General features: G+C 43.2%; 9 protein-coding genes across 9 annotated transcripts; 6 read left to right on the top strand and 3 right to left on the bottom strand.

Moving 5' to 3' along the window:
* Positions 1-551: 551 nt before the first annotated feature.
* On the top strand, positions 552-2,450 carry AHC1 (Ahc1p; the record flags this gene model as incomplete). The annotated part of the gene is made up of 1 exon (XM_022611623.1): positions 552-2,450. One exon carries the CDS (start codon positions 552-554, stop codon positions 2,448-2,450), a length of 1,899 nt encoding a protein of 632 aa, XP_022463014.1.
* A 220-nt stretch (positions 2,451-2,670) lies between these two features.
* DDL1 (putative carboxylic ester hydrolase) lies at positions 2,671-4,728 on the top strand (the record flags this gene model as incomplete). Its single annotated transcript, XM_022611622.1, has 1 exon — positions 2,671-4,728. One exon carries the CDS (start codon positions 2,671-2,673, stop codon positions 4,726-4,728), a length of 2,058 nt encoding a protein of 685 aa, XP_022463013.1.
* Positions 4,729-4,800: 72 nt separating this feature from the next.
* MCO10 (Mco10p) lies at positions 4,801-5,034 on the bottom strand (the record flags this gene model as incomplete). Its single annotated transcript, XM_022611621.1, has 1 exon — positions 4,801-5,034. The coding sequence occupies one exon, from the start codon at positions 5,032-5,034 to the stop codon at positions 4,801-4,803; it is 234 nt and encodes a 77-aa protein (XP_022463012.1).
* A 315-nt stretch (positions 5,035-5,349) lies between these two features.
* Positions 5,350-7,251, bottom strand: KNAG0B03240 (uncharacterized protein; the record flags this gene model as incomplete). Its single annotated transcript, XM_022611620.1, has 1 exon — positions 5,350-7,251. One exon carries the CDS (start codon positions 7,249-7,251, stop codon positions 5,350-5,352), a length of 1,902 nt encoding a protein of 633 aa, XP_022463011.1.
* Positions 7,252-8,047: 796 nt separating this feature from the next.
* SNF1 (AMP-activated serine/threonine-protein kinase catalytic subunit SNF1) lies at positions 8,048-9,973 on the top strand (the record flags this gene model as incomplete). Its single annotated transcript, XM_022611619.1, has 1 exon — positions 8,048-9,973. One exon carries the CDS (start codon positions 8,048-8,050, stop codon positions 9,971-9,973), a length of 1,926 nt encoding a protein of 641 aa, XP_022463010.1.
* A 534-nt stretch (positions 9,974-10,507) lies between these two features.
* On the top strand, positions 10,508-12,004 carry HST3 (NAD-dependent histone deacetylase HST3; the record flags this gene model as incomplete). Its single annotated transcript, XM_022611618.1, has 1 exon — positions 10,508-12,004. The coding sequence occupies one exon, from the start codon at positions 10,508-10,510 to the stop codon at positions 12,002-12,004; it is 1,497 nt and encodes a 498-aa protein (XP_022463009.1).
* A 424-nt stretch (positions 12,005-12,428) lies between these two features.
* On the top strand, positions 12,429-13,418 carry BUB3 (Bub3p; the record flags this gene model as incomplete). Its single annotated transcript, XM_022611617.1, has 1 exon — positions 12,429-13,418. One exon carries the CDS (start codon positions 12,429-12,431, stop codon positions 13,416-13,418), a length of 990 nt encoding a protein of 329 aa, XP_022463008.1.
* Positions 13,419-13,775: 357 nt separating this feature from the next.
* Positions 13,776-15,515, top strand: STI1 (Hsp90 cochaperone STI1; the record flags this gene model as incomplete). The annotated part of the gene is made up of 1 exon (XM_022611616.1): positions 13,776-15,515. One exon carries the CDS (start codon positions 13,776-13,778, stop codon positions 15,513-15,515), a length of 1,740 nt encoding a protein of 579 aa, XP_022463007.1.
* A 259-nt stretch (positions 15,516-15,774) lies between these two features.
* Positions 15,775-16,611, bottom strand: CIN5 (Cin5p; the record flags this gene model as incomplete). Its single annotated transcript, XM_022611614.1, has 1 exon — positions 15,775-16,611. One exon carries the CDS (start codon positions 16,609-16,611, stop codon positions 15,775-15,777), a length of 837 nt encoding a protein of 278 aa, XP_022463006.1.
* Positions 16,612-17,499: the final 888 nt, after the last annotated feature.

The following is a 17,499-nucleotide window of genomic DNA, read 5'->3' as shown; positions in this document are numbered from 1 at the left end:
TTTTATTGATGTCTGATAAAAACGCTTTGTTTTTCTAGTTTTATTATTTTGTAGTTTATCTACCGGTGCTATCTAGCAGAATGCAAAAAACAAAGTTAAAGAAATAGAATATTAAAGTTTGTGATATTCAGCTCTAAAACCAAGATATCCATTGTCGCCGAACACTCCCACCATAAACATGGATTATGACCACCTCGAAATACGGGGCTCATCACACAGCCTACTTGCAACGACCCGACGTACTGGATCAAACACAAGCACGGTGAGGGTGTTTATAAGTTTTTCAGCTGACAATCAAAAAAAACCTCCATCGTAACAGCTTGAAACACTTTCGCGACAACAAGCAGCCAGCTACTCTCAACTGTGGCCCACTCCAACTGGAACACCAACCTGCGGCGCCTCTCCTCCACTCACTACAAATCCCTCCCCACCACGAATTCTCGCGGCGCTACCATAACGTGCTTTCTTAGTGTGAAAGTCACGCCGTTACTCGTCGTTTCTTTTTTTCTCTGTTTCTTGAAATTTCGAAACGGCAGCATCAAAATTCTTTAATGCCCGCAGTTTTCCCGTTTCTGCCTATGGATATGACAGATTGTTCCATCGTCGCCACTACTGGATCCAGCAGCAGTGGGTGTATGAGGGAAGAAGTAATAGCTGAAGCGAGGTTAATGCCTGATATTGAGTCTGTAAGGGGTGGATCGCAGAGGACAGGTGTAAGAAGTTTTGGAATGGCGTTTCCAAATGGTAACGAACCGGACGTGACGTCCAGTCAGAGTAGTAATTTGCCCCGAACGTACCAGGTGGCTACTCCCAAATCACCACATGAGTTGTCTGACGAGGACTATAACGATAATGGCATGCTGCATACAAACACTGATGTGATCTCGATGTCGAATATACATGAGGGTAGCGGCACTCAACGGTTTGGAGGTTCGTTTAGGGAGAGCGAGGATGTGGAAAGATTAAAGTACGAAACAGCCAAGAATGAGCTGCTCGATAAACTGAATTTACGTATTTTGATAAACCACAGGGAAAGAGGCAGTTTAGAGAGGGAAATAAAAAGAGTAGACGCGCAACTTTCTTTGATCGAAACTTTACATGACGATAGCGAATTGATGACCAAGATTTCTAGCTACAGAATACGTGAATTAGAAAGTACTAGAAAGAGGAGGTTACAAGAGGAGCATCGACGCAACGTGTCGTTCAACGAACAATCCTTAATAAGTACAAGCTCATCGGCACCTGAACACCACTACCATACGAGGAGCAAGAGTCAGGGCAATATTATGGATAACGCAACGATGTCCCAGATGATGGAGTCACCTATTTTGAATTCAAGGACCATGCGGTCAAAGGATTCGTCTGGCCGAATATCTCCGCACAAGGCACCCTCAGCAAGTGGGAAACACATACAAGAGTTCAAACCTAACCAGATGAACTCGCATCATAGAAGAACGTACGTGTCCTCTTGTTTGACAAATAATAGCGGGGTTGTTGGGAAGACAACAGCTAATGAACCAATTTTCAGGAGATTTGACGGTATCCTTGTCATTATAACGTGCGCCACGTGCGGCAGGAACGATTTCACCTCTGCGCAGGGAATCACAAACCATACCCGGCTAAAGCATCAAATTACATATAGGAACCAACCTCTTGCCATATTGAAAAACCAGCAGCTGCTGTCAGCGGAACAGCAGGATCCTGCGGTTTTACAAAAGTTCAAAGACTTAAATTTGGATCCCGGTCACGAGTACTTACCCTACGACGTGGCTTTACCTCCAGTGAAGAATCACAAGTCGGAAGGGCTCAGGTATCTAAGGAAATCTAGCGCTGTGAATATAAACGCAGAGGTAAATGCTCAGAAAGCCACGGACAAGAAGCCACAGGGGACGTCGCATCTGGAGAAACTGTACAAAAAAGATGATTTCGGTGAACTGTTAGAAATGGTCCATGACGCTAAAAAAGATCTGGACGTTGTCTTACAACAGGAAAGCGAGGCCGAGGTGTCGGAGGGGTCAGAAGAATCGGGAGAGTTTGAGGCGACTATCTCGAAGCAGAAGGACCAATTTAACGACACGAACTATTCAGGGAAGGACGTGGATTCCGACTACCAGACTTCTAGCTCCTCGTCACCGGGAACAAGCCCTGAGTCGGTTGCGGTAGACACCACCAGTACACATGCTAGTCCGTCGTCATATTCAGAGGGACATTCGTCATCGCCTGTGGTGATACAACCGGTTGGAACCAGAATGAACTTGAGGAGAAGGAAAACTGAAGAAAAGGATCAGGAGGAACCACCTATAAAGAGGCGACTGAGATCGCCACCTAAGAATCCCACGGCAGCCACGAACGAGAAGGATGAAGAACCTGGGCAAGAACCACGATCCAAATACTACAACTTGCGCGCAAAATCGAAGCTACGTGGTGGTTCGGACGTAGATCTTGCGTAAAGGTAGCTTATTACCCTCCCGCTAAGTTCGTCTGCTGCATCTCGTGAAATATACAATTGTACATAAAGGTAGTATGTGGAATGCATGTATCCCTACATTAAAAAATACTGTAACGTTAACGTATCTTATTATGTGCGCGGTGACTCTACACAGGAAGCGCCTGCTTCTGCATTAAAGACCCCGGGGGTTTCTTTTGTAGGTTGGACTAAGAGGACGGAAAATGCTGACCTCAATATCGAAACCGTCCACAGCCCGAAGGGTCATAGCGTTTGTGAGAACTATTTCCACAAACTGGTATTATGCCACAGATGTCCCGTTGACAAAACCTCATGAAAAGAAGTACAAACCAGATACATTGCCCAAAGAGTTCAAAAAGTTCACCACGCAGGACTCCATAAAGTTACAAACGATATACACTCAGAAAAATACAGACAAAGTCAACATCCCCACATCTGTTGCAGTAAGTGAGGATGAACTGTTTGCAGTGGACTTACAAAAGATGGAATTGAAACCCGTATATTGGGAAGGTCCATCTTACGAAGTTAGAAGGGGCGTTTGGTTTTATTCCGACGGGACACCGCTACCTGAAAAATTTACTCTTGAAATAGAAAGACTCTCTAAACAAATTGATGCTTCCTCGGACACTGATGAAATTGATAGCGTGGAAAAGCTTGATCACGGCCCTTTCAGTGATGGTAAGTATGTAATGTTTACCAGCGCAAAGGAAGCATATATCTTGAAAGATTTGGACGGCGGAACCTTGCATATGAAATATCTGAAGTCCGGCCTAGCTCAGTACTTAACGATAAATGGTGTTCGGATTGTGAGGCAGGAGCTAAATTCGACCGATCAAGATAAGACCGGTACTAAAACAAAGAATGGATCGCAGAGAGAAACCAGTAAGAATAAAGAACAACTATCGAGTAAAATGCCTGAAAGCGGAACATCAAAAAGAAATCAGGAGTCAAACGTATCCTGGGCAAATTGGGACTTCTTTAATCTATTGCACTCTTACTGGTCCGCTCCTACTACAGAGGATAAGAGTGAAGTAAAAAAAATAGAGGAGGAACGATCAAAAAGAAAGAGTGATTCTGATTATGTTGATCAGAACAACTCGCCCACCCATTCCACAAAAAGAAAAGTGAAACATTTGGTTTTGTGTGTCCATGGAATTGGTCAAACTTTGGGAAAGAAGTACGAATATGTCAACTTTTCCCATACTGTGAACTTGCTGCGATCCAACATAAAGAAAATTTACCAAGAATCTGAAGATCTTCAAACGATAAATAAAAATGCTTGCACAGACGACTGGAAGACAAACTGCCAGGTACAGGTCCTCCCCATAACATGGAGACATACCATTGGGTTTCAAACGGAACCAGTAGACAAGAACACTAAAGATCCTGACTTACCCACCCTTTCGAATATAACAGTAAACGGTATTCTCCCGCTCCGCCGAATGCTAGGCGACATTGCAGTGGATGTGCTTCTTTATGAAGAGCCATTCTACCGGAAACAGATACTGAACGAAGTTACGAAACAACTGAATACTGTTTACGAGTTATTCAAAGAACGGAATACCGAATTCAACGGAGAAATTCATTTAATCGGTCACTCTCTGGGGAGCGTTATCTTGTTTGATATTCTGTCCAACTCCAAAAGGTATCATTTAAATTTTGATACCAACAAATTTTTTTGCATTGGGTCCCCTGTAGGTCTATTGAAATTAGTCCAACGAACCAAGATAGGCCCCAGAACATCTGCTACCAAAGCCTTAAGGAAGGTAATTTATCCTAGCTGCACCGACTTGTACAACTTATACCATGAGTGTGATCCAGTTGCATATAGGATGGAACCCCTTGTTGACCCAGAAATGTCACATTATAAGCAGGCGTACATACCTCATTTGAATGCCTTTGATGGAATAACTTCGAAGGTTTTGGAAGTGGGAAATAATATTCTCGATGGGATGCCTTCCCCCTCTGCCGACCAGAAAGAAAGGGGAAGGAAAAAAAATAAACATGTTCAACTGCCGTCGGACTTAGTAAATCTAATGACACAACTAAATTATTCAGGGCGCATTGACTATTCAATGACTCCTAATGCGCTTGAAATGGACATGATCGCAACAATAAAATCTCATGTATCTTATTTTGAAGATGCAGATATTGCGGGATTCATTTTAAGAGAACTCCTAACGAAAAGGTCACTCCATCAAAGAATTGATCTCGAGCTTACTGAAGGTGGTTTAATGCAAACTGTGAAAGAAAATTCCTAAAATAAAGAATATATATTCATACATACATAACAATGCATAATAATTTTTCCGGAAAACTGCACCCCTCCGTACTCACACCTTCTTTTCGGTTGAATCTTCATTGATTATGTTCTTCAGTAGTTTTTCAACATCAATATCGGTGTCACTATCTGCAACCTTAGACTTCGAAGGTTGTTCACCATGCGTCCCAGCTGCTGACGGAGATTTCCTTGAAAAAAATACAGCAACTGAACCCACACCTAGCAAAGTTGCAATAGCTAAGGTCTGTGGTTGAAATGTTCTTCCAAGAATTTTATATCCGCTCATAGTATTTTGCTCTGTTGGACTATTTACAATAGTTCAGTCATCTCCCCTTTGAACTCCGTCAAGACTTATCCCTTTTGACTTTTCTATTTTCTCTTTATAAAAATTATAAAAAGGGAACTCTCATAACAGTTTATATTGCAGAGAACGGTAGGTGCACTTTGAACAAAACTCTACTTATAAGCAGCACTGAGTAAACCAATGACTGCAACAATTGTGAACTTAAACATGATATGCTACGTGAATGAATGAAAAAATTATATATGCAACTATGGAAATGGAACCTTATGATTAAGTTCCTTTTTTGCAATGCACTATTTACTTAAAACCGAATAATTTGGATAAGCTTTTCCTGGTGCTACTCTCTGTACTGGCTGTTGATTTATCGCTGCTGCTGCTACCCCTTCTACTTGAAAATGTCTTGTTACTTTTAAACACAGAGAGTCTCTTACTACCTGTTGTTTCATGAGAGGTGGTACTCGTCAGACCCCCACTAATGGCTGACATTTTCGAGCTGGTACTACCCAACTTTTGTGAGATTTTATCCTTCCTTTTTTTCTTCTTCTTCTTCCTGCTATTCGTATCAACTTCTTTGGTTTTCCTCCCCAACCCACCTAAGCCGTCTTTCTGTTTTGCTGCAGGCGCAAACTTGATTTGAGATACCCTTGTTTTGGAACGTCTCTCCGCATCCCCTCTCGTCCCCACCATATCTATCATAGGTCTAGGGTTTGAACGGTACACTGGAGTCCCGCCTGTTATAACTCTTTTCAACTTTCCAAACCCCTTCAGAAGATCGTCGTTCTGATTGTATGGGGCGTCATGTTCCGTCTGCGGTAGAGTGTCGATTTCAATGGAGCATTTAGTAGAGGTATCTATTATGATGTCCAAATCCAGCAAGTGTCTTTTCGATGCTGTAAGTGATCTGTCCAATTTGTTCTCGGAGATCTGCTGTCTCATCACTCTCCTGTATTTTCTTGCCACAGAGTATAGCTTGTCCACAACGGCAGCATCATCTACGTCGTCGTTCCCCTTTGAGTCGATTGCCCTAACTATTTTAGAACTGGTATTTACTTTAGTTGAATGACCTGTGCTGAAGGAGTCAGAAGAGTTGAGAGTAAAATTTGGCAATGGCGTAGTTCGAGGCAGTGGCTTACTTGTAGAGTATTTGATTTGGAGCTCATGTTCAAATACGTACATTCTTTTAGCGGGGACAATAAACACTGGAATTGGGCAGTAAAGACACAACTTGTCCTTCAAGCAATTGGATTTCTTTTCTACCAAAGTATCCGTTCTTTCCCATTTTGTCGTCCCCACTACAAGTGCATTTGGATGGTATAAGTTGACTGCATCGAGCAAGATTTTTTTGGTTTTACCAACAGAGACTTCGATAGTAATTTTAACGTGCTTGTTGCTTTTAGAAAGTAGGAATTTGGAATACTCTAAAATGTTCAAACATGCTGGGAAAACGTCTGCCGCCGAGTACCCTGTATCCCCCCAAGGGTACAGGTCATATGCTTGCGTTGTGTTGGTCTTTGTTAGTTTCGGGAGGTTTGCCACTACAATGATATGATCACCATTCTTGGCCAGTCTATCTAGTGTCCAATCTAGGGCCACCCATGTGTGCCTTCTACCACTGATATTGCACACCACGGTCCTTGGCATGTAGTCATTTTCGAGCTGCGAATTCACCAGCCTTAGCTTCCTCGCCTTGAGCCCCGTACCGATACCACCGCGGGTCTTGTACTGTGAGATACCTTGTCTCTCTTGAATGCGGTTCCAATTTGTGACCAATTTCTCCCGCTTTGTTTCCCAATCACTGCGCCACTGATCGTGGACCTGCATTAGAATCATCGAATCGTTAGTGATCATTGGCGTGCTGGGATAATCTCTTCTGACCACTTTCCCCTCCGGGGTTACGATGAACAGTTTATCCATGTTGTTCGAGAGATGGTGAAATTTTGAAACGACGTCATCGAATATGATACCATTGTCAGATATTTGATCCATCTCCCAGGCGTCAAACCGCGACGGTAACCTGACCCCTTGGAAACTACCCTCATAATTCGAGGATCCCAAAACGGAGGGAACTGTATCAAACGAGACGGACTTGCCGAATTTTGCAGAGTGACCCTGCAAATCTCCAGTGGTGGAAGCCACAGTGTCAAAACGCACTCTTCTGTACGTTGTTCGCAACCTTTCGTCATCTTCTGAACAGTCCATACTACACCCACTACGTACACCTATAACAAACGTCTGCAAAAATGCTAACCAGGATCAAGCGTCAGGGTTGAATCTAGCAAATATAGAGGTTCTTATCCGAGTGCTGGTCTAATACTAAGTGGGGGCCCTTTTTTCCCTCTGAAAGGCAATTTTGACGTTTCTGAGGAGGCTGATACCTCGTTTCCCTTGAACGTTTTATAAGATCTACACAGCCGTGCGTAGTGCAGTGCAAAGCAGTGAGGAGAAGGGTGTGAGTGGTGGGTGTTAAACCTTTGAACTGATTTTACCTTTGTTGAGTGCGATTCAGTCTACCATCGTCCCTCGCCCGACTGCGGAAATCTAATGTAAAAAATTCTCGACCCACTACGTAGATCAGCATCACCCCCCCCGCGAGATCAAATGAGCGGTTATGGTGTTGTGTCTTATAAGGTATCGTTGACGTAGAGGTCGGTCTGGAAGTGTTGATGGTGGCAGGTGCTTGGTATCATCACAGGGCACGGTTCATACATCACATCTGACGATGAGGGCCCAGCGATATTTGTTTCTCGACCCCCAAAAAAAGAAGAAAGAAAGAAAGAAAGAAGAGGTTCTAAAGGAGAGTTGTTCAGTTGATTAGGTTGCTAGCTCTCCCTCCCGTTTTTGTTTCGTTTTAGGCTCACCGAAACAAGATTGAGCTTACGTTAAGCACATACTTTGTATTTTTGGACTCGAATTACCAAGATACTATCTCTAGAGTGGGAGTCAAAGAAATTGGAAGAATAGGAGTAAAGGACGTATTCCATCAGAAAAATATATCATGGATAACCAATCAGACGCCTCTTCGAAACATCATCACCACCATCACCACCATCACCACCACAGTGGGGGGAGTTCACACTCCTCTAGTGGACAGCGTCCGAGACTGTCCGATGGTTCCAGAATCGGTAACTACCAGATCGTCAAGACTCTGGGTGAGGGGTCCTTCGGTAAAGTGAAACTGGCGTACCACATCACGACAAACCAAAAAGTCGCGCTGAAAATCATCAATAAGAAAGTTTTAGCCAAGAGCGATATGCAAGGTAGAATTGAGAGAGAGATTTCGTACTTGAGGTTGTTGAGACACCCACATATCATCAAGCTGTACGATGTCATCAAGTCCAAGGATGAGATTATCATTGTGATAGAGTTTGCAAGCAATGAGCTGTTCGACTACATTATCCAACGAGACAAAATGAGCGAACAGGAGGCCAGGAGGTTTTTCCAGCAAATCATCAGTGCAGTGGAATACTGCCACAGACATAAGATCGTTCACAGAGACTTGAAACCCGAAAACCTGTTGCTAGATGAGGACCTGAACGTTAAGATCGCCGATTTTGGGCTTTCCAACATTATGACAGATGGTAATTTCCTGAAGACGTCCTGCGGGTCCCCCAACTACGCTGCGCCGGAGGTGATCAGTGGGAAACTGTACGCGGGGCCCGAAGTGGACGTCTGGTCTTGTGGTGTTATTCTCTACGTCATGCTCTGCCGTCGTTTGCCCTTCGATGATGAAAGCATCCCCGTGCTGTTCAAGAATATTAGTAACGGTGTCTACATCCTACCCAAATTCTTGTCTCTCGGTGCAGCCAATCTGATCAAGAAAATGCTGATTGTCAACCCATTGAACAGAATCAGCATCAGTGAGATATTCAAAGATGAGTGGTTCCAAGTTGACTTGCCCGATCATTTGATTCCAGACTACTTGAAGGGAGGAAACGGCGATGATTTCGAGGGTAAGGGCAACGACGCCATGGAGGACAATCAGCCAGAGGAAATTGATGACGACCTAGTCAATGCATTGTCGAGAACTATGGGCTATGATAAAGAGGAAATCTACGAATCATTGGAGTCGAACGAGGATAACTCAAACTTGAATGAAATCAGAGACGCCTACATGCTGATGAAGGAAAACAAATCGCTCTTGGAAAACCTAAACAAGGGCAATGACGAGTCTGCCAACAACGGTGATGCACTTGACACTTTCCTGGCGCAGGCTCCGCCATCTTACCAAAAGAAGCAGGCTTCTGGCACGGCCGTTGAAACCGCAGACGGCCAGCAAGCACTGCAGCAGGAGACGCCAATTAGTTCTGCACCCCCACAGGACCGTCATGAGAAGAAACGTCACGCAAGCTCAACGACTAGACACAGAACGTACCACCAGGCTCCCTTCATGGACCAGTCGAAAGAGGAGGACTCCACGATCTCCATTTTGCCTACGTCTCTGCCCCAAATCCACAGAGCTAACATGCTAGCACAGGGGTTCCCAGCTGCGTCTAAGATATCGCCTTTGGTAAACAAGAAATCGAAAACGAGATGGCATTTCGGTATACGATCTCATTCGTACCCGTTGGATGTCATGGGCGAGATTTACATTGCTTTGAAGAATCTAGGTGCCGAGTGGGCCAAACCTTCCGAAGAGGATTTGTGGACCATAAGAGTCAGATGGAAGTACGACGTCGAACAAAATAGAACCAACAACGAAAAGATTCCTGATCTGATGAAAATGGTTATCCAGTTGTTTCAAATCGAGACGAACAACTATCTGGTCGATTTTAAGTTCGATGGTTGGGAGAGTAGTTACGGTGAGGCAACAAGACACTCCACCATCTCCGACGACGAGATGAGTACCTTTTCTGCTTACCCATTCTTACATTTGACCACGAAACTGATTATGGAGCTGGCCGTGAACAGTCAAAACGCATGATTTCTGATGATTGAATATACATGGAAAAGCAAAAACAGCAACAACTAAATGTAAGTTTACTATTCGTGAGGTCCATTTTGTCCTCGTTCTTTCTTTTTGTTTTTTTGTTCCACTTCCTGATCTCATCTATATATTTTTATATCTTCATCTTACCTTTTCCATGTAAAGAAATGATTACGACAACCCATGCTACCCTCAACAGTAACTGGCCCAACGAGGACCTGTCAAAAGTGCCACTGCTACAAACAGTGAAGGGCTTCTTTTACCCAATACGGTAAGAACATAATATAGTACCCAAAAAAGTAAAAGTGCATTAAACAACGAAGAAAAAAAGTGGGAAGACACGGAAATTACGTCGTATGAAACTTGAGCAAAGACTACTACTTAAATACAGATACTCAAAAGGGGGACGCATTTATCCTTTAACGCAGTTCGTGGGAAGGAAGACCAAAAAAAATTGGAACGTGAGGTCAATATTGAGCCTATTCTATCCCTTTTACAGCTTTGGAGGGAACATATAAAACGGAAAAAGTCATGACAACGTCTATACAACTCCTCACAGGAGATCAAAGGTCTTCGTCCTTTGACGAGACGGATCTAACGATAAACCAAGTCAGGAGGGTTACAGTCGAAAATGGTAGAATTCCCTGCAAACTGGTCCGTGCCCAATCTGTCGTTGGTGCTAAACCGCGAAGGAAAAGGGAGGATTTTATTACAGAAAAGCTGATTCACATTTCAGAATTGGATGAGGATAATGTGCTGTTGCAGAATATTAATAAATCGTTGAGCAGATCGAAGAGAATTATTGTTCTGACGGGCGCCGGTATCTCGTGTAATGCCGGTATCCCAGATTTTCGTTCTGCAAACGGGCTATACAAGCAGGTGAAATCGGAGTACCCGAAGATCAACATTAGTTCAGGCCAAGAGATGTTTGATATTTCGCTGTTTAGAGACGAGATGAAGATCTCTGTCTGGGCTACTTTCATGGAAAAGCTGTACAGCAGTGTCCAGACAGCGAGACCAACCAAGACACACAGATTTATTGCACACTTAAAAAACAGAAATAAAATGCTGCGTTGCTATACGCAAAATATTGATGGTTTAGAGAACAACCTGGGTCTCGAATTGTCGAGTAAGGGACAAACCAAGACTTACCTCAATGAGCTAGAGACCAATAGCTTGCACAATATACATCAACAGCTACAAGAAAAAGAGCAGGAAAAGAAAGAGGGCTTCAATGCCACTTGGAAGAATTTTGACGTCGTTCAACTGCATGGTGATCTGAACACTTTAAACTGTACCAAATGTTTTCACATTGTGCAATGGAGTAGGTCATATGCAAGGTCTTTCCGCAGGGGAGAACTTCCCTCTTGCCCAAATTGTGCTGAAATCAATATGAAGAGGTCGCAACAGGGCAAAAGGGTAGTTGATACGGTTGGACTTCTGAGGCCGAATATAGTCCTGTACGGTGAGAACCACCCTTCTGGTGAAATAATATCTCAAGGCCTGAATTTTGATATCTGCAAGGGGAAGCCCGACTTCTTTATTATCATGGGTACTAGTTTGAAAGTTGATGGTGTTAAAAAACTTGTAAAACAGATCAGCAAACAGGTCCATGAAAAGGGCGGACTTGTGGTACTTGTCAACAAAACTAGCATCGGTGATTCTTCGTGGCATGGCATTATCGACTATCAAATCTGGGAAGACTGCGACAGCTGGGTTGATTTCCTGGAAGACGAAATCCCTGATTTTTTCAAAGCACAAAGACAAGTTGAAAGACAAAGGCAGCTGAAAAGAGAGGCCAGCGAATTGAGAAAGAGTAAAGCCGAAGAAACCAAAAGAACTAAAGAGTCGGAAAGCTTCAACACACCTCCCACGACCCCAGTAAGAGAAGAACTTATGTTAGAAGAAAAAGACGGTGGTGAAAAGGATATGAAGGGGGGCGTTCTGAATGACATTAAACGAAAACTAATAGCTACGGGAGATGACTTTCGTGAGTGCAAAAGGGCAAAAAATATTTCAACTCTCTAATGAGCTGAAATGACAGTATTATCTCTACGAAGTATTCACTCCAGTCCCTTTTCATTGTATTTTATCTTCTACCTATTTCCTCTAAGTAAAGTATAACGAAGTTAATCACTTCTGCATGTGTATTCCGAACAAGCATATAAATATCTCTATTATCAAGTATACAAGGAAAAAACACAGCGCAATCGACTAGTTTAAATAGGACTTTTTACAAAACATAGTGACTACACTCAACCTCCTCTGTCAGTCTTCAATGAATAACATTATCAATACACTTTCAAGCATGGAGTGAAACTGTATTCAAGTCTACCTTTCTTTTCAATATATCTCTACTTTTTCTCATCGAAATGTAAACAAATGAAACTGAAGTATGAATGAGCATCCTAGCATGAGATGAAAAGAATAAAAAAGACAGCTAGGGTAAATGATGAACAATACAGAACCTTTACGGCTTCTCGATGTTTCACATGATTATATAAGCGATATATGCTTTGACACTGAGCAATCTCTTATAGCGGTTACTGCATGGGACGGTTCGTTATCGATATATGAATACGGCAATGAAACCGAACCAGTCAGATTACTTCAAAGGATCCGCCATCAATATCCATTATTGAGCTGTTGCATAATACACATAAATAATACTACTCAGTTTTTCGTCGGAACTGTCCAGGGAGAGGTACTGAGGGCTCTATGCGAAGAAGATCGGTTTGTCTCAATTGAAGAGAATCCCGCCCAACTCGGTATCATACGAATGCTGCCATGGAGATCAAATTGTATTATAGCGGGGTCATGGGATGGAACCATACTAGTGCTTGAGTGTAGTGAATTTTCTGCCACTATTACGGCAAAGAAGAAACTAGAGGGCAAAATCCTTTCAATGGATTGTAACAGCAATTACTTGATACTGGTTCTAACAGGTAACAAAATTGAATGGTGTGATTTGCCCTTGAATAGAGATGGTATGGGACTATTAAAACGGGTAGATTCACCGTTAAAGTACCAAGTAAGAGATATAAAGTTGACTCCAAACAGTGATGGATACGTTGTAAGCTCTATTGATGGAAGGGTTGCTGTTGAGTATTTTGAAGATTCTGCCAAACAATTTGCCTTCAGATGCCATCGCATGAACTTGACTGATGTCCAATTTGTGTTCCCCGTAGACACCTTAGGGTTTGAACCCAATTCTGACATCCTTTACACGGGCGGCTCAGATGGCTGCATTTCAGGATGGAACCTCACTACAAAAAGGAAGATAAAACAGTTTGCTAAATTTGACGAAAACAGCGTAGTCAAAATAGCTGTTAATGAAGGGTACATATGTGTAGCCACATCAGATGACTCTTTCAAGACCAACCCAACATTCTCTCAAGACGTTGATTTGCAGCCGAGCAGTTTGTATCTGATAAAACTGTAAACGATAAAGGAATTGGAAACGATCGAGTTCACGATACATCACCTGTTGGTACTACAGATAGTCGACATAGGGCATCGCCCATCACTTGAATAGTTCATGATCTAAACCATCTCCTCCAGATCTGTTAGGCATCACGTGACTGCAGAATCTTCTAGAAAATGTGCATATTTTTCACTTTTACCGGCAAAACGGAATGTTTTCATATAAAGTAAGAGGAGAATAGTACCACTGTCCTAGGTCCCGTTTGACAGCAAGGCAAAGAACTAGATTACTTAAAACATTGTAAAATCAAAGAGATAGTTACGCATCTTCTTTTTTTGATTCACACCACTGAAGAAATACATTCATAGTGATAAAATGTCTTTAACGGCTGACGAATACAAACAGCAAGGTAATTCGGCCTTCGCTGCCAAGAAATACGATGAAGCAGTTGACCTCTTCACCAAGGCAATTGAAGTTTCAGAAACTCCAAACCATGTTTTATATTCCAATCGTTCTGCATCCTATGCATCAGAGCAGAAATTTAACGAAGCTTTAAAGGATGCTTTGGAATGTACAAAGATCAACCCATCATGGGCTAAGGGTTACACAAGAGAGGGAGCAGCTCATTTTGGGATGGGAAACTTGGATGATGCTGAGGCCAGTTACAAGAAAGCGTTAGAATTGGATGCTAACAACAAGATTGCCAAGGAGGGGATTGAGCAAATTCAACGTGTGCAGAGTCAAAGACAAGCCCAACCTGATTTGGGTTTGACGGAGATGTTCAACGACCCAAACTTGATTGAAAAATTGAAGAACAACCCCAAGACTGCAGAATTGATGAACGATCCTCAATTGGTTGCCAAACTTTTGAGTTTTAGAAGCAATCCAAACGGTCTAGCTCAAGATCTGTTTTCCGATCCAAGACTAATGACTATCATGGGTACGCTAATGGGCATTGATTTGAACATGCCAGACCTATCGCAGTCCAACTCTGCTCCAAAGAACCCAGAGTCTCCAAGTGGTGGGGAACCAAAGAAGGAAGAACCTAAACAGGAACAAAAGCCAAAGGAAGCGGAACCAGAGGCGGAATCGATGGACGTGGATCAAGATGAGTCTAAGGTAGCTGCCGAAGAAGCCAAAGTCGAAGGTAACAAAGCGTATAAGGCTCGCAACTTCGACGAAGCTATTGCATGCTACAACAAGGCCTGGGAGTTGGACAATAATATCACATACCTGAATAACCGTTCTGCTGCAGAATTTGAAAAGGGGGAATACGACACTGCTATAAATACTTTGAACGAAGCTATTGAAAAGGGTAGAGAAATGAGAGCCGATTACAAAATAATTGCAAAATCTTTTGCACGTATCGGTAATGCGTACGTTAAGATGGGGAACTTGAAGGAGGCAATCAACCACTATCAAAAATCTCTAACTGAACACAGGACCCCAGAGATCCTAGCAAAATTAAGGCATGCCGAAAAGGAGGAAAAGAAGAGAGAAGTGGAAGATTACATTAACCCAGAGAAAGCAGAAGAGGCCCGTCTAGAAGGTAAAGAGTACTTCACCAAGGGCGATTGGCCAAGTGCTGTCAAGGCATACACCGAAATGATCAAAAGAGCACCAGAAGATGCGAGAGGGTATTCCAACAGAGCCGCTGCGCTATCCAAACTGATGTCCTTCCCAGATGCCATTTCTGACTGTAACAAGGCCATCGAGAAAGATCCAAACTTTGTCAGAGCATATATCAGAAAGGCTACTGCTCAGATTGCTGTTAAGGACTTTTCCTACGCCATTGAAACTCTGGATGCCGCGAGGACGAAGGACGCTGAAGTGAACGGCGGTGCCAACGCGAGGGAAATTGACCAACTATACATGAAAGCGGCTCAACAAAGATTCCAACCGGCCACTGGCGATGAAACTCCAGAACAAACGTACGAAAGAGCCATGAGGGACCCAGAAGTTGCAAAAATCATGCAAGACCCAGTCTTGCAAAGTATCTTGCAACAAGCCCAGAATGACCCTGCTGCTTTGCAAGAACATATGAAGAACCCAGAAATTTTCAAGAAGATTCAAACTCTGATTGCAGCCGGTATCATCAAAACTGGTCGCGCCTGAGTTTGGCACACCGTCAGACCAGTTAGTTTAAACAACCATATTTCCCTTTGTATTAAATAGTACTCAATGTACAATAAACATCTCAGAATAATGTCTTTTCGAGACCGTGGGCTCGATGGCGCCATTTCAATAATGAAGAATACAACAATTAATTATACGTCTTTAAAAATTAATTACTGAGCCAACAAAGTTGACGACCTTAAATATTACGATGCAATGTACCAAAAAAAAAAATAAAACTCCTTGAACTTTAAAAGATTTATTGTTGCAAGCGGCTCGTTAGAGAGTTGAGTTGTTCCTTGAGTTGTTGGTTCTCCCGTACAATGTCATCAAAGATTTTCGATTTTTGTTCTAAGTTTTTAATGTATTTTTCACGGCGTAGTCTGAATGCCTTTTGAGCAGACCTGTTCTGTGCAGCTCTCTTTGTGTCACGTACCAGTTTCCCAGACTTACCGATCAGTTGTCCCGCAGTATTGTATTTCTCACCAGTGTTGTAGATTGCCTTCCCGAAGGGCGCGTCCACTGTCTCCTTCTTTATCTTAATACCGGATTTCCCGCTCATTGAATGTTCACCATCTGAAAAAGTTACTAGTTGTGTTTGAGAATGAGACGTTGGCACTGGTGTATTGTTTTGATTTTCTGGTTGTTGCAAAACAGCGATACTCACAGAGTGTCTCCTGTCCTCCGTGTTATGCAAAGGTGGTAAGATAGGGGAGATGGTGTCATCTACCTTTACCATCTCTGGAGTGAGTAAACTCTGTGGTTGAGGCAAATTGTAAACTGGAGGTGGTACGATTCTTGGTTGAGGTCCCGCATACGAATGTGTGGGTATATGTGGTGGTGTCAAGGGACCTCTCTCATTGAAGATAACCTGGTTTGTCACTCCAGAAGGTTGGTATGTGTAGTTATTTTGAGCCATCCCTGGTAGTTGCAGGTGTGGAGATGGGAACACTTGGTTAAAATTAGACTGCCCTACCATTATGTTGTGAGGCACATGAGGCAAACTCAAAGTACGCATCTGTTGCTGACCTGTTGGATGACCTAATGGCGATATTTGGTTTTGTTGAGTCCTGACTGTAAGTGGAACGGATTGCATATTTTATATGTGTAAAGTGTTGTAGCGCTCTGCTGACTATTTATTTTATATAAGTAAGTGGGAATATTTCATAACAGAAACCATATTAAGAGATAAAGTTGTCCGAAGGGAACTGCGATCTTGGATAGCTTATATATAAATTTTTTTACAACCTTCGGCGCAAAACCGAGCAATGGATCTTCGAAGTTGGAGGAGACGAGAAATATTAGGTTACTCGAAGAAGTTCCGGTTTTTCGCTTTCTCTTTTTCTTTTTCGATCGCGATTACAGCCTTCGAACGAGAACTATTTGAGGGGGGTCGTTGTTCTTGTTGCTTACGGTGACGGGACCTATTTACTACGGGGTCCCTCGTCCTCGCCCTTCGTAATCTGAAGGCAACTGTAACTTTTCCAATGTGGTCATCAAGATATGGCCCAAAAGGGGAAAGCGCATCCTCGGAAGAGACGTGCAGCAATTAACTCCGCATGACAACGCGCACGCGCGTACGGGGGCCGAGAGGAGGCTCTCTATTGTTTCAGAGAGGAGGAAGGAAAAAAGAAAAGTAAGGGAATCGTAGGAGGGGCATTCTTCCATCCACGTAATATCTCTCCATACATCATTTCTACGCAATTTTTCTTGGGTCGGGGCGCAGGAGAGAGGGGCAGGGCGGGGGAGGGAAGGAAGTGCCCAAGAAAAAACCTTATGGCAACAGAGAAAGACACGACGAAGCACAGAAACCACCGCAGCAGCCGAGGGCTGACGGGTTTCATCGCTCACCGGCCGAACTGACAAAAAAAAAAAAGTAACCCACGCACCCCTCTTCGCCCGGAGGTCCCCTCACCCGCTGTTAAGAATTTTTTTTCTTTCTATTGTTGGGCAGTGGCTGTGGGGCAGAGTCGCTTTTCGGGTA

Source organism: Huiozyma naganishii, chromosome 2 (genome assembly GCF_000348985.1).
Source record: "Huiozyma naganishii CBS 8797 chromosome 2, complete genome".
NCBI lineage: Eukaryota > Fungi > Ascomycota > Saccharomycetes > Saccharomycetales > Saccharomycetaceae > Huiozyma > Huiozyma naganishii.
The sequence above is the reverse complement of the archived record's forward strand: the minus strand, read 5'-3'. Positions and strand labels throughout refer to the sequence as shown.